The sequence below is a fragment of the Erpetoichthys calabaricus genome, chromosome 1 (genome assembly GCF_900747795.2).
Source record: "Erpetoichthys calabaricus chromosome 1, fErpCal1.3, whole genome shotgun sequence".
In the NCBI taxonomy this organism is placed as follows: Eukaryota; Metazoa; Chordata; class Cladistia; order Polypteriformes; family Polypteridae; genus Erpetoichthys; species Erpetoichthys calabaricus.
In genome coordinates this window covers 981,975-997,930 of record NC_041394.2, presented here as the reverse complement: position 1 = coordinate 997,930, position 15,956 = coordinate 981,975, and the positions used below count along the sequence as shown (strand labels likewise).

At 42.8% G+C, this 15,956-nt stretch overlaps 1 protein-coding gene and 1 non-coding gene across 2 annotated transcripts; one reads left to right on the top strand and one right to left on the bottom strand.

Annotated features, from left to right (window-relative positions):
• Positions 1-9,394: 9,394 nt before the first annotated feature.
• Positions 9,395-9,508, bottom strand: LOC114641214 (U5 spliceosomal RNA). Its single transcript, XR_003714287.1, has one exon. It is a non-coding gene; the product is annotated as a U5 spliceosomal RNA (small nuclear RNA).
• A 316-nt stretch (positions 9,509-9,824) lies between these two features.
• Positions 9,825-15,713, top strand: LOC114646936 (transcription factor Adf-1-like). Its single transcript, XM_028795355.2, has 3 exons — positions 9,825-10,355; positions 14,247-14,655; positions 15,252-15,713. The coding sequence occupies exons 1-3, from the start codon at positions 10,035-10,037 to the stop codon at positions 15,323-15,325; spliced, it is 804 nt and encodes a 267-aa protein (XP_028651188.1). The 5' UTR covers positions 9,825-10,034; the 3' UTR covers positions 15,326-15,713.
• Positions 15,714-15,956: the final 243 nt, after the last annotated feature.

The window sequence follows — 15,956 nt, the reverse complement described above, 5'->3', positions numbered from 1 at the left end:
GCTCTTCTGTGCATGGCTGAAGATGTGAAAACATTTGGCTATGAAGCAGTTCTGAAACCACTTTTAAAAGATTTGTCTGTCTCGGAGCAGGAAGGGGTTTATGTTTCAGGTTTTGGTAGAAATGTCAAAGGAGCTGTGCATTGTGTTGTAGCAGACAATCTTGGTGCTCATTCAATTAGTGGGCTTGTTGAAAGTTTCTCTGGTCCTATGTATGTAGATTCTGCCTTGGTCTTCGTCAGGAATATCATCAAAAAGAAGTGCGTTCAGGAGCTTTTTCACGTCGTACAAAGGGAACTTATACTGTTCATATTCAAGCTGTAAAGGAAAATCCTACCTTGCTACATTCATTTGGTGTTAAAAGAGCATGCCCACTGACAGAAAAACTAAATCATTTTCATTGTGTCCGTGGCCACCCACCTGATGTGCTACATGATCTTTTTGAAGGCATAAATCCATTGGAATTTGCATTGTGCCTTACCGTTCTCCTCCAGAAGAAATACTTTACTGTAATTGAATTTAATGATGCAATCAAACTTTTTCCTTTTAAGTGGAATGATAAAACAAATTCACTCCAGTCAATCCCATTAAATTTTGCCAACTGAAAAAATATTGGTGGAAATGCACATGAGAACTGGGCCTTAATAAGGTTTTTGCCCTTTATTATGGGATCAAAAGTGTCTTCAGATGAGCCAGCATGGCAGATTCGAATGATCTTAAAGGAGATAGTTGAGCTAGTAGTGGTCCCTGTCCACAATGAGGAAAGTATAGCTTATCTTGATTCTAAAATATCTGAACATCGCTGTAGATTTTTAGAATTATTTCCTCATCAGCAGTTGACCCCCAAGCATCATTTTCTAGGACACTACCCTGGAATGATAGAAGCCTTTGGTCCTTTAGTTGGTTTGTGGACAATGCGTTTTGAGGCCAAACGTAGGTTTTTTAAGCAAGTAGTAAGGCATACTAACAATTTCAAAAATGTATTGCTGTCATTATCAATGAAGCATCAGTTAATGATGGCCTACCACGTCCATGCAAATGTGTTGACACCTGAAGTGTGTGTTACTAAAGTATCAACAACTCCTTTACAAATGCTACATGTAGACATACAGAAAGCAATAAGAAAATCGTCGACATTATCACCTGTTAACTTATCCAATGCCGTATCCCACTATAGGACAAGATACACTTCTGGAATGATCTCGCCATATGGCTGTACTGGAGGTCTTCCTGATTTTGTAGAAATAGTTCAGATACTTGTCTCTGAAAATAATATCAGCTTCATTGTGAAGACTCTGAATGCCTGGTATCAGGAGCATGTTAGGTCATATCAGCTTGAATATTCTGGTAAAATAATTCTTGTGGAGCCACAGAATCTCGCTGACAGCTTATAATGTGGCAGGAAAGCGAATGGTTACTCTGAAACGTTACATTTGCTGCAGATTTTAGCCAGTGCAATAAAATAGGTCATACTTATAGTAACTGCTTTTTTGGTTTGAGTATATTTTCCTGACATACAATTGTAAAACATTTAATTTGTCTTATTTATTTTTGAGCAGTTTTTAGTAAGATTGTAAATTTTCTGAGTACAGAACACCCATTATAAGATCCTCACAATTCAAACACAGTACCTAAACATGCTGATCTTGTACATCTGTATGTAAACTGTCCCTAAAAAAGTTTAGGATACACATGTCTTTAATCATTTCTATTTTCATAACTTTTAGGTTCATAGGTGATATGGAGCCTGCAGCGCTTAGAGTGATCTTTGATCATGATATCACAAAGTTAACATTTCCCACTGGAATACCAGCTACAGTGGAAGAACTGAATATCGCAGTAAAAGAAGAATTTGGATTAACGGGGGATTTCAGCATTCAATATCTAGACTCTGAATTTCCAGACTACTTCTCCCTAATTTCCACTAACCAAATTAAGCACAAAGACACCATAAAAGTTGTGCAACTTGCTCCCATAATTCTGAATGTATATTCCCCAGAAGAAAAAATCAACAATATCTCTGATGATACGGCTTCAACAACCTCACAAGATACTGTTGAATTGCCTTCAAGAAGTACTCAAGACAGATTACCATGGCCAAAGGATTTCAAAATCCCATGTTTTGCCCCTGAAACAGAGATAGTACTTGAAAGGGCAAATGAGGCTTATATGAAGGATGGCACACTCTTGACTATGCCAAAAGTGAAAACAGACATACTAGAAAAATTGGCGCAGTGCATTCATACATACACAGCATATCCAACAGCAGCACAGATTTCTGCAGTTGCAGAAGCTCTTATAAGAAGACACCCTTGTTTAAAAGAGCCTGGCTCTTATTCTGGGTATTATGGCTGGCAGACCAGTATCAAATACAAGATGGGCAACTTTAGAATTAAGCTGAGAGCCTTCGGCTTTCCAGAGGTCACCTGCGATTCTCTCAAACAGAAACATCCTGAAGACAGAAAGTCAGCAAAAAATATTAAAAAAGCAAGAAAAGCGAAGGTCAACTACCTGCCACCTTACCCTGCAGGAGAAAATGAGGAAAGCATGGAGGAAGAGAGAATACAATTACTGAATGAAACACAAAAGAAGAACAACAACTCTGTAAGGAAAGATAAAATGGCAAAAACATTCGCACAAAGAAGAAATGAAGTTGTTAACCTGTGCCCCAGTGTTCAAGATGTTAAAGAGAGATGGCCTGCTCTTTTTGATACAGATGAGGTTAGTCATTAGTACTGAAACAGCACTTACTGTTCATAAGGAATCTCATAGACTTTATATACTTCAGTTAAAGTTCCTTTTGTCACATTAGTGTCTATGAGCTATTGAGTAAATATAGTCCTCTTCATGATAAGTAGGGATATATTATGCCATAAATGTTAGATTACATTTCTTGAATGACATGTGAGACTTACTTATGCACACAGTTTTATATTTATTTATTTGTATGTTTATTACTGTGCCAGCTGGCACCCTGTCCAGCATTAGTTTCTCCTCTTAATACTGCTAGGGTAAATGGTTATTCTCTGTCTTTCAGCTCAATGAAGAATTTCAGAGGATCACAACTCTACGTTTAGAACCATCATTTATGCTGATGTTGGACCAATATACTCCAAAATTATTATTCATGTTTCATAGCAAGGGAGGAGCACTTGGACAAAGATTACAGATCCAAATGACAAAACTTCATCAGGTACTCTTAACTTAAACACTTTGAAAGATTTACTTAAAATTTAGGAGTTTGCGTGTTCTCCCCGTGTCTGCATGGGTTTCCTCCCACAGTCCAAAGTCATGCAGGTTAGATGCACTGGCGATCCTAAATTGTCCCTAGTGTGTGCTTGGTGAGTGTGTGTGTGTGCCCTGCGGTGGGCTGGCACCCTGCCCTGGGTTTGTTTCCTGCCTTGCACCCTGTGCTGGCTGGGATTGGCTCCATCAAACCCCCGTGACCCTGTGTTGGGATATAGCAGGTTGGGAAATGACTGACTGACTTAAAACTTACCTAAAATCACAAAATATAAAAATGCTTTTTGCATCAAAAATCTGAAAAAAGAAAATCTTTTCTGTTAAAAATTGTATAGTTTGTTTTCTAATTGACTATATGAATAAAATAGCAAATAACAAAATATGTATTTAGTCCAATAGGAAAATATGAGGTGTATATATTTGTTTCTCATTCACTAGTTCTTTATAAAATGTAGTGTCAGTTTGTAAAAACTGAATAGCATGTAATTGAGTTAAATATTCTGTCTTATTGTAGATTTCAAACAATTCTCCCATTGAGAGGAAGCGAGAAGTGGTTTTATGTTGTTTGGCTGATTATCTGGGTGAGAAAGTAGATGACCTCATTAAATACTACCAAGTAAGTTGAAAGCTGTGGGATCACTGGGGATTGTACATAGTAGTTTGCTGTTTTCCATTACAGTATAATAGCTCCTTCTAACCGGCAACATATAAAATATATGTTGTACCTTAAACTGAAGATAAACCACTGTGTATTCAGCTGGCAAGTATGGAAACTTAATGAACCATTGAATATTATTGAATATTGTGCATCCTTATATTAATTACAGTATGTCAATTTAAAATGAAGATGTCCCATTTTATTTTCACACATTTACAAAAGCTGGTTCCTGATTTTTTTTTTTTTTATATAGGATGCTGAAAGAACCAGTATACTGCAGGACCTCACCCAGCATGTGATGAAAATATATGTGATCAAAGAGGGTGAAAGGCCAGAGGACGTCGGCATTGTCCTGGAGGGTACCCAGGTTAGGACTAATCTTGGAAGTGTGGCCAAGGCTTCCTCCATACTTCTAGGTTTGACTTATGCACTAAACCTCAGCGACCCAAAAGAGCTTAAATATACTTGTGAGGTGTTTCAGAAGCTCTTTTTGAATCTGGACAATTCAAAGCTCTCCTCCAAAGTGCAGGCTCTTAAGAACAAACTTTTAGTCTAAAAGTATTGTATTGACTATTTCTTGCCTTTGTTATGACTTCTGTGCCCAGTTCAGCACCAATTAACATTAATGTGCTTATGGAGAAGTAATACTCTTATTTTGTTATAAAGAGTTGTGCAATAGGATTATTTCATTCAAAATGTCTGAAATGTGTTCTCTTCTGAAATGTGTATGTGTGATTTTATATCACAGGGTACTTCAAGAAAATGCTGCTTAAAATTTTTGTTGACACAAAGTCCTGCTCCATTTAATCAAGTTGACATAGTTTTTAATTAGATAAAGAAACCTGTCTTACAACTGTACAGTGGCAGACCCTATCAAGATCTACCAAGACCCCAGTTTTTCTTAAATTACATTACATTTGGGGTTTCAAGGGATTTTTGATTTTTCTGATTAGCCAGATAAGCTCTGCTAGTGGTTGTGGAAAATTGTGGGCCATTCGGGCACTTCTAATACAAGTTTGGTAGTAATTGTGTTATTTAGGATGATTCTTTGGATATTAAGATATCCATTTTGTCATTTTTCTTATGTTCAATTTGAAAAAGAATGTTAAGTTTAATGGATAGTTTTTTCACTGAAATGTTCAACTAATCAACACCAATTTAATGTATCATTGAATTTATTGGTTTTAGGAGGATGGAAAGATAAATTTGCCATATTAGATAGATAGATAGATAGATAGATAGATAGATAGATAGATAGATAGATAGATAGATAGATAGATAGATAGATAGATAGATAGATAGATAGATAGATAGATAGATAGATAGATAGATAGATAGATAGATAGATAGATACTTTATTAATCCCAATGGGAAATTCACATTCTTCAGCAGCAGCATACTGATACAATAAATAATATTAAATTAAAGAATGATAACAATGCAGGTGAAAAACAGAAAAACAGACAATAACTATGTATAATGTTGAATGTTAACATTCCTGATACAGCCCACAATAGCAGTGTCATCAGCGAACTTTTGCACGTGGCAGGACTCCGAGTTGTATTGGAAGTCTGATGTACATAGGCTGAACAGGACCGGAGAAAGTACAGTCCCTTGTGGCGCTCCTGTGTTGCTGACCACAATGTCAGACGTGCAGTTCCCGAGACGCACATACTGAGGTCTGTCTTTAAGATAGTCCACGATCCATGCCACCAGGTATGAGTCTACTCCTATCTCTGTCAGCTTGTCCCTAAGGAGCAGAGGTTGGATTGTGTTGAAGGCGCTAGAGAAGTCTAGAAACATAATTCTTACAGCACCACTGCCTCTGTCCAAGTGGGAGAGGGATTGGTGTAGCATATTATAACGTTAAAGTTGCTAAACATCTATTACCAAAACAGTGGTTAATACACAGAAAATTGAAGAAATTTTAAAAAGTCGTGCAATCTCCTTAAAGATAAAAGTTTGTTTAATTTCAAAAGAGATTTCTGGCAAAGGTTCCTGGTGCTCAAGTATCAAATGTTTAAATTTGAAAATATAACTCAGTTTGTTTGACTATCTGGGTATGTTTGAATAAATCAAGATATATGCAATTTTATTATTTGTTTGTTATAGTCATTACTGTGGAGCACAGAATGTTGGATTATTACTTATTTTTTTTGTGTAACTCAAATGAAAATCTGAGTAAAAAAACTTATTTTTGCTACTACTTATATTTAGTCAAACTCATTTATTTTAGGTAAATTTGAGTAAATTAATATATTAAGTTTACTCAATAGTTCAGTAGAGTAAATCTACTCAAAAATATTGCTTGTAATTTGTTGCCTTATTTTTTTTAAGTAATTTTAACACACTACTTTTTACAGTGTACCACATGGAGTGAAAACGGACGGCCCTCCACATTTGTCATGGCGCTTTATTAAAGAAAGCCGTTCATCTCTTTCTTATCTCTGACGTGCCCATGAAGTTCAAACAGATGGTAGCTAGACGGGGGACACGGACTGTCCACTCTTGGCACAAAGTTAGGACAGTTGGGTTTGGTGGTCGCACTGCAGGAGACACGATCGTGCCTTTTGTCTGCTTTCAATTTTAAAGAAAGAAAGAAAGAAAGAAAGAAATAAAGAGCTGATGATTTTATTGCCGTTTTCTTTTCTTTTTCACGGAAATGTCTGCCCAAGGCCACTCGGTGCCATTGCTGTGCGCCGCTCGCGCGAATCGATTGAAGAAAAACGCAGCGAGCCTGCCGGCCAGTGACGTAAGCAGGACACCTTCGACCAATCACGGAGCCAGTTTGTCGTTAGGCCGTTTTTCTGTATACTTATATGGAGTGTCCCGGACTTTGCTTTGCTCCTTAACCACAGCGCCATCTGTCGAATGGCCGGCGATATTTCACGCGCGGAATTCCAAAGAAACGAAGCAGGAAGTGACAGAGAGGACAACGACAAGAGAAAAAGTAACAATCAGAATTGCCAATGGGCACCGAGAGACATCACTACCAAAATTAAACGCTATATTCCTACTTCCTATATTCCTAACATTAGACACCGCTACTCCGCGCTCGCACGCCTTCGAGGTCTCGCATGATTCGTGCCGGCCGGTCACGTGGACGCGCAGCCCTCTGCTCGGCATTGACGTCCCCGCACGGCGCCTTCCGAGTTTGCGGACGTTCTTTATTTAGGGACTCTGTCTTTCTGTCAAGTGTATGTGTGTGCGGTTATTTATTTGCTTATTTTTTGCATATTATTTATGCATTACTTTTCTTGATTTGGTTTCATTTGAATTTCATTATGACTGGCATTTTGTAAAGTTGTTTGTATGAAAATGTGCTCCAAAAATAAATGCTGTTGTTTACTGTCATTTTAGCGCGGGGGTGAGTGATTTCGCTCGGACTTCACTAAAGGGACGTCAGTGGCTTTTCGCAAAGTGTCCTTTTCATCTTCAGTCAGTTTAATGCGCGCTTATACTCTGAAAGAGTCAACAATCGGGCATGGTAGCCAAAATTATAGTGGGGGGGGGGGGGTATAAGGCGGCTGGGGGGTCCTAAAACTCCAACGTGAGGAAGCCCAGCAGGTAGCAGGGTTGGCCCGTTAAACTACACGAGCCTTCATGATGCCAGCTGAGGCAAAGGGACAAGTCTGAGGCCCATTCACCCAACCGCGACAGTCAAAAGAGCCGGTAAATAAAATGTAATGAAATTAAATAAATGGATGCGAGCACATTTACATGTAAGCACGGCCAATTCACCGTTTGAACGAGGCCGACTCTTTTACGAATAATTCACGCGTTGCCGTAAATCACATTGAAAGATTTTAAATTCACTGTCATAATCTTCTTTATTTATTTATCTGGTTTGTACAATGCTATATATGCTGTATACCCTGCCGTTCTTTCTTAAATTCTGTAAGTGCCATGAGCATGGGAAAGGCGCTATATAAATAAAATGTTTTATTTGTTATTATTAAAGAGAATTCCACGTCTGCATAAAGTGCGCCTATTTGCATAAGGTAACGCCCCCTTGGCGGAAAAGCCGCACATTCCTCCTGATAGCCGCGCACGGCCGCACCGACAGAAGGAGACTCTTAACGCAGCGAGTCGGGTGTCCTTACGAGTGTCGCCTCCTGCCTTTTGTGGGGATGGACGCTGATTTATGCCGAGTTACTTTACACCTGCTAGCGAAACTGTACAACACCCACCCGCCATCACAAGAGCCACAGCGCCTGGTGTGCTGAGCAGCAGGAAGGGGGCGCTGTACTCGCGCAGAAGTTAAAATTGGAGACGCGAACGAAAAAGGACATCAGTGGAAGATTTGAATAAGAAACGGGGGCTTTGTGCTTTGAGTTTTTAGTACTGTGTGCACACACACATATATATATATATATATATATATATATATATATATATATATATATATATATATATATATATATATATAATTAATACTGGCCTATATAAGCAGTGAGGGGCATTTCAGTTCCCTTTACTGAATTCTTTCCATTCAGTTTTCATCATATATGGATAGTCCAGGGGTGGGGGCCCGCATCACAAATATATCAGTTTTAATAACTATGTATGTATACGTGTGTGTGCATATAATTGTAGCACTAATATTATTGTTTGTTAATTTATGTTTAAACAATTATCTATAAATATCCGATTAATTATATATAAATATAAAACCCATTATATGTTTAATATGATCATTCTTATTCCATTGTCTTGTAACTAATGCAAGTTAGGTGAATGGGCGAGTCTAAATTGGCCCTGGTGTGTGTGTGTGTGTGTTTGGTCCAGTCATGGACTGGTGTCCTTGTCCAGGGGTTGTTCCTGCCTTGCACTCCGTGCAGCTGGGGTAGGCTCCACCCCCCATGACAAAAAAGTACAGGGCACAACATATGTAATAATCCAGCAACAACGACAATAATAATAGGTATCATTATTAATAACTGACAATGATAAATATTCTAAATATATTCTTGTTACTATTGTTCTCCTCAGACAGAGGTGTAGCACAGAACTCTGGGCCCTACACATAAGCATTCTCTGTGCACACCTGGCACTCAAAACAAAAACTTTTCATTGCAGACTTCGAGAGACCCCCTCCTGGGGGTCCTGGGTAATCATTACCCTCCAGCACCATGACGCCCATGCCTCAGAAGGCACAGACGTCGCCAAGTCAAGTCAAGTCTCCACACGGCAGCTCGACTACAATGGCGGACTCATTCAAATGGGCTTACATTACAAGTTATGTCAGAACTCTAATCTCGTCCTCCGTTACCCGTCCGTGTGTTAAGCGAGTTCCGTTATTACCGCTCATCCAGTTTAAAAGGCGCTATAGAAAGATGGCAGAGACGGTGTGTGTCAGACTTTTTCTCCGGGACGTACACTAGCGTTCTTATCATAACGTTACACAAGAAAGGTGCGCTTAACGGGATTAAAAGAAACACGTGACACAACCTTATAAACTAACAATACAAATTCTGATTTTTGACCACAACAGAAAGCCTCGCTTTCGCAAGGCATCAAAAAATTCGTAAAACTCTTTGATGCTCCTCTCCACGGAAATCTTTAGTAAAAGGCGAAAGATTTATACGAGCTGAAGAGAAGCCAGAGTGTTTCTACCGATTGCTTGTGCGGGTTGCTCCCCCCACGATCTTTACGACGTGACTGACTGGCGGTGTCCCGCTTCTCGCGCACGTGCAGGCGAAGGAAACGAACGAGAGTCATAAAATCGAGACGTTCACATTGTTCCCAGATTGAAAAAAGCAAACAGCGACGTTGGAAAAATAAATAAAGTTAAAGCATACACCTTGTGGTGCGGCCGCCATGCATGCTGGGTATGCTAATGAAGGCCCCGACGCGAGCCATTCAGAGCGGAGGACTTGGCCGCGCTCCTGCGAGTGACGTCATCACAACGGTTGGAAGGAGGGGCGCGCTGCACAAAGACACGCGCAGAACAAGACGACTCGGCGCCCTCCGAACTGAGCGCGTCCGCGTCACCGGCAGGGTCCGCTAGGGTGCGCAGTCCTGGCGCGCGGACCCTCCCGTCGGCGACCGCGTGCCTCCAGAATCTTCTGAGCGCGCGCGATGCTGTGCGCGCCTGGGCGCATTGACGGCGTCTGCGCCCGACCGGATCCCCGCCATGGGCTCGTTCGAGGAGCAACTGTGCGAAGTGATCCGCCGCTACCCGCACCTCTATAACCCGACACTGAAGGCGTACAGGGACAGCCAAATGTGCATAAATTCGTGGCGTGAAATCGCCCAGACCCTCGGCGAGGACGAACGCGTGTGCCGGCAGAAGTGGAAATACCTGCGGGATCGATACGTGAAAGCCAAGAAGAAACTTCGGGGGAAGGCTTGCGTGGGCAGCTGGAATCCGTGCCTCCCGCCGATCGTGTCGATGCTCAGCTTCCTTTCCGAGCACATCAAACACCGCGACGAGGAGTCCAACTTCGCGAGGCAGGTGGGTGAGGGTCGGGGGTATTGGCTTCTTAAACGCTTGCGGACCTGTTGGGCCACTTCACCGCTGTATACTAATTGTCACTTTTAAAGCTGGGGGTTATTTAATAATAAGAATAATAAAAGCCAAATCCCTGTGCCCACAGTAAGGTGCCCAGAGCAGGCTTTCGTTTGATCAGCAGTCCGTGTGGTCAACCCTGTGGTCAGCTCGGCTCGAATGCAGACCTGCAGCTGCTTTTGTTGGGTTTCATGCCCACTCATTTAAAAACTTTTATTAGTACGAAAATCTGACCTTTTAAAGAAGTTCATTAAATAAACACACACTGTGGTCTGAACACACACAAGAAAGAAAGAAAGAAAGAAAGAAAGAAAGAAAGAAAGAAAGAAAGAAAATTTAAGTTGGGATGAAGCACCTGAGGGCCTGCCAGGCACTGTAAAGGCACATTCTCGTTGGCATTAAGGAGACCCCGCAGTGCTTGTTGACACACGTGTGTGTTTGTGTGTCCTTCCGTGTGTTCACATGTCCAGCTGCAGACCTCCGCCACTTCAGTAGCTCAGCTGGACAGCCAATTGGATTGCAGGTTTTTGTCACCTGTGTTACTTCAATTTGTGTCAGATGGCCCACCATAGTGTAGGCAGGTGTCATCGGTGACGTATACCATAAAGTGACAACCTGCTGGACGAAGTGGAGCTCTGGAGGTCTGCAGTGAGACTCTGTTGGTTTATTCGCACAGACCTGAGATGTCAACGCTGCTTCAGGGCAGAGAAGTCAGTTTATCGCCCTCAGAGGCTCCTGCTTAACATGAATACGAATAACGCAACTGTGGGGGCCACATGAGCCTCTAACCAGATGGCAGCTAAGGATTTCGTAGTCATGTCTGCTGCACGCCGGTCACTTTTTGGGGAGACGGTCAAAAAAAGTGAGGCGGACGCTCAGGTGAGTCCTCCTGCTGGCTCAGATCATCTTTAGGAATATTTCAGAAATCGATAAACTTCTGTTGATGAGCCGGGCGAGCGTGCAGAGCAAAGGAAAGAAGGGCGGGCGGGCGGGCACTGTGGGGACACGTTGAAAGGAACACGCGGGTCACAAGCAAAGAAAAGGGACAAGTAAAACAAAAAAAAAGGGACAAGTAACTCATTCAACCGAAGTAAAAATACCTGCAAGTTCATTAACGTACATACAGTGAGTGTGAATTAACGAATGAATGAACAAACTGTGTTTAATTATGCATTTGTTTGTTTAGTCATTCATTTGGCTACTTGTGTATTTGTTTGCTTATTTGTTTAGCTACTTGTTTGTTTATTTAGCTATTTATTTGTTTGCTCATTTGGTTACTTATTCATTTGCTTATTTATTTATTTATTTATTTATTTATTTATTTATTAGTTTATTTATTTAGTTACTTGTTAATGTATTTATTTATTTTTTATTTATCCACATATTTATTTATTTAGCTAATTTTATTTATTTGTTTGTTTATTCATTCATTGGGTACTTATTTATTTATTTGTTTATTTATCAGTTTATTTTTATTTGTTTGTTTGTTGATTTGGTTACTTGTTTATTTTTTGTTTATTTGTTTAGCTACTTATTTATTTATTTAACTATTTGTTTATTTATTTATTTAGCTATTTACTTATTTGTTTATTTAGTTATTTATTTGTTTGGCCATTTATTTATTTGGTGACTTGTTTATGTATTAATTTGTTTATTTATCTCCATATTTGTTTGTTTGTTTATTCATTCATGAATTTGGCTGCTTCTTTCTTTCTTTCTTTCTTTCTTTCTTTCTTTCTTTCTTTCTTTCTTTCTTTCTTTCTTTCTTTCTTTCTCTCTCTCAGTGTTATTCCAGTGTTCACGCGTTTCCCAGTCACTTCAGACTCGCACTGCTCTCCATGTTTTCTCCCCAAGTTCTCTCTCTGGCAGATGTCCTTGTTCTAATTGCCCCCCCCCGGCCCGGTGGATGTTTTTTGCGTCGTTGAGCTCCTTCTTCTCGATGTCTAAGCGGAGACGAGGGCGCCGCCTGTGGAAGCGCCTCGTAAGTGAAGCGTCAGCTCGACTGGCCGTGTTTGCGCTCGGCGGCGTTTCGCTCGGCCGTTTGTCGACGTCGCCGTGTTTTGAGCTCACCGGCGTGTCAGTGTGGCTTGTTGAGTCGCCGGTGGTCTGCCTTAAGCGAGTCACAAGTGAAACGTCATCAGAAAGGGGGCACGGAGCCCAAGTTTAGTCCTTGGTGTGCGGTGAAGTAAATCACATGCATCACCAAACTGAATTTAAGGTGGGCCAGAACTTCTGAATCAGTAGCCAACTTGATGCCCCCCAAGGATGGCCGCAGTGTTTCAGCAGCTCGAGGATTCCGACTGAACTTCTGTAGAGATTCCTGTTGGTGGTCTGCAGGCCCCCCTGCTCCTTTCTGCTTGGCTCTGCAGCCGAACCCTGTGTTGGAGCGGCAGAGAAACACGAGCGCTGAGGAGGGACGACGTGGGGATTCCTTCACTTCAGTCAGACGTGCCTTGTGTTACTCGTCACTCTTAAAATGTCATCGGACTCCGTGACACACGGCACCTTTAATGTGTCAAACCCTCAAGATTGTGGTGCCATGAGAAGTGCAGGGGGGCCGAGGGCAGCGCCACACGCAGACTGCGACGTCCTGTAGGGTCCGCACGGCCGGCTAGCTGGGCTGCTCGCTGTTTGTTTTTCCAGTTTCTCAGGACCACTAATCTGACGTCTGGGACTGGAATGGGGGCTTACATGACATTGTAGAAGCCAGGGGTCTGTGAGTTATTAAGGCCCACAAAGCAAGTCCTCAGTGTCGGTGTGTCAGAGCGAGGACGTGCCACATTGGTCAGAATGGCACATCTACATCAAGGGGGTCCACACCTGAGCCTGCCCGTTTAATTAGCTTGTTGATTCGGTGGTCCTCTCCTTTGTGATGTCACCAGCCCAGCACCGGACCCTGGCCATCACAGAGTTGTAGAAGATGTCGCTCTAACACTCCGCTCTGCCCTTTCTTCTGCTGGCCCCCTGTGCCCCAGTCCAGCCTGTCACTGATGCGGACCCCCCAAGTACCACCTCCACATCCTCACAGTGACCACAGTGGCAGGGTGAAAGTCACTAAGCACTTGTTTGGTTTTGCTGATGTTGAGTTGCAGACAATTCTCAGAGACCCCCCCCCCTTATCGATAGACCCCCGTACCATAAGTGCAGAACCCTCTGAGAAGGTCAGCGAGTGACGTGACCCGCTCTTGTGCTTGTAGTCCACGAGTGTGAAGAGAGAAGACGACAGGCCAGCTCCTTACGTGGCTCACACAGTCCTTAAGTCTCACAGATGGGTGGTCCGCCCGACAGGTGGTCCATTATCAGTATGCCACAGGCTCACCCACCTCAAACAGCAGAATCCTCAGTGAGTTGCCAGATAATTGCAGCCTCCACTCCGGTGTTTGCCCAGTAGGCAGACTGCAGAGGGTTCAGGTGGTCTGCCACAGGCGGACCCCTATAGTCCTGGAGCAGTCTGCATGATGGGAGGTGAAAGTGCCACCGCTCTGTAGTCCTGAGGTGCCCACCTTACACTGCCGGGTGCTTTCCACTCAAGTGGCACTGTTTTGTGTCCTTAGTGACGGGTGACACCACAGAGGTGGCCAGCACAGGTCTTAAGACCTCCGTCCACTCCTGGAGCTTCTTCAGTTGGTCTTCAGTTACGGACGGCCTGTTCTGATGGTCACAGGGGGGCTCGTCTCGGTTCATGCGGTGCTGGGACTGGTGACTTTAAGCTGGGAGGTCCATCCCAGGTCGGCCCAGGATGTCAGCGATGTCCGAGTCCCGGATTGCTGAGTGTGTCATTTCATCCAATCAGACATTCCAAGTGAATTGGCGTATTTTGCCGTTGATGTCTTTCAGGTCAAGGAGCCCAGCGATTGTCTTGTGCTGAACGTGAAGGGCGGCCCGGCAGACGTCGACGAAGCCTCCCTCGCCACACCAAAGCCCGCTGACCGAGCGAGTCCACCGCCCACGTTGTCTGCGCCATCTTCTTCCCCGTCTTCCTCCTCCTCTTGTTCGGAGCCTCCTCATCCCTCAAAAAGGAAGGAGCCGCCCAGCGACGACCTGCAGGGGAGCCTACTGAGGAGGCTTCAGCAGCGGCTGCAGCAACTGGACGGCGAGAAGGAGCAAGAAAACGAGGAGGCCTCCTTCGGCAGGGTGGTGGCCTCCATGTTGCTGCAGCTGCCCCCCAAGGACCGGATGGACGCCAAATTTGAAATCCATCAGCTGCTCTACAAGAAGCACAAGGAGCTCGGGGACCACCAGCCTGGTCAGTGACCCCTCACACTGTCTGTCTAAACACTCTTGAGATCGGCTCTATGTTTATCTGTGGTTGATTTATAAAAGTAATGAAGATGATGATGATGATGATAATAATGATAATAATAATAATGATGATGATGAAGATAATAATGATAATGGTAATAAAAATGCTAATGATGATGATGAAGATAATAATGATAATGATAATAATAATGATGATGATGATGATGAAGATAGTAATAATAATAATAATGCTAATGATGATGTTGATATTAATAGTAATAATAATAATAATGCTGATGATGATGATGAAGATAATGATAATAGTAATAATAATAATAATGCTAATGATGATGATGATGAAGATAATAATGCTAATAATAATGATAATGCTAATAATGATGATGATGAAGATAATAATGATAATGGTAATAATAATGATGATGATGATGATGAAGATAATAATGATAATAGTAATAATAATAATGCTAATGATGATGAAGATGATAACCTTTCTAGTTTATCATTCATTTATGATAATAATTGTTCACAGACCTGCTGCACTGTATGCTTGTATTGATTGCTTGGCCTGACTATCCACAGGGGGCACAGTGGGCATCGAGAAGGACGACGGCCACAAGTTCACTGCAGGATTCATAAAAGAAGACCCCTGCTAATGACGGCCACCTGCCATGGCACTCTGCCACTCCCCTCCACCAGGGGTCTGCTCTCAGGTTTGGCCTTGTGTTGAGTGCTGCCAGGGATCAAGAGAGTCGCTGTCCCCATCCGCATGCCACCTCCACTCCCCTGGTGCCATCTGACTAACTGACAGGAATGTATCTTGTGCAGCCTGGGTTGGCCGCATCAGGGTGGGCACGTGAGGAAGTTAAGCAGAGCCGCACCTGCCTTCAGGATGTGCCCAGCACTCTGGGGTTGGCATTCAACTGGCTGGCTGAAAAGGGATGCCCAGCATGCCCAGTGCATTCTCAATGAGTCTTCTTGCCCAGGAATGACAGTAGTTGTAGTAGACCTGCTGCTCTACAGTGAGCCTTGAGGATGTGACAACTTGGTACACTCTGGGGGGGGGGGGGCACCACAATTTGGCACAACTTTTAAACTTCAGATGTGTAACATGGCAAAGGCGGACACTGCCCTCCTTGTGGACTCCTCTGAGTTATGTGAAGTGGGAAAGTCAAGTCTGTGCCTGGCACAGTGACATCACCTGCACACCCCCAACGAGCCAAAGCCACTCGCCATGGAGATGCCACCGTCACTTTTATGGCCTTATGTCCCCAGATCCACCAGTGT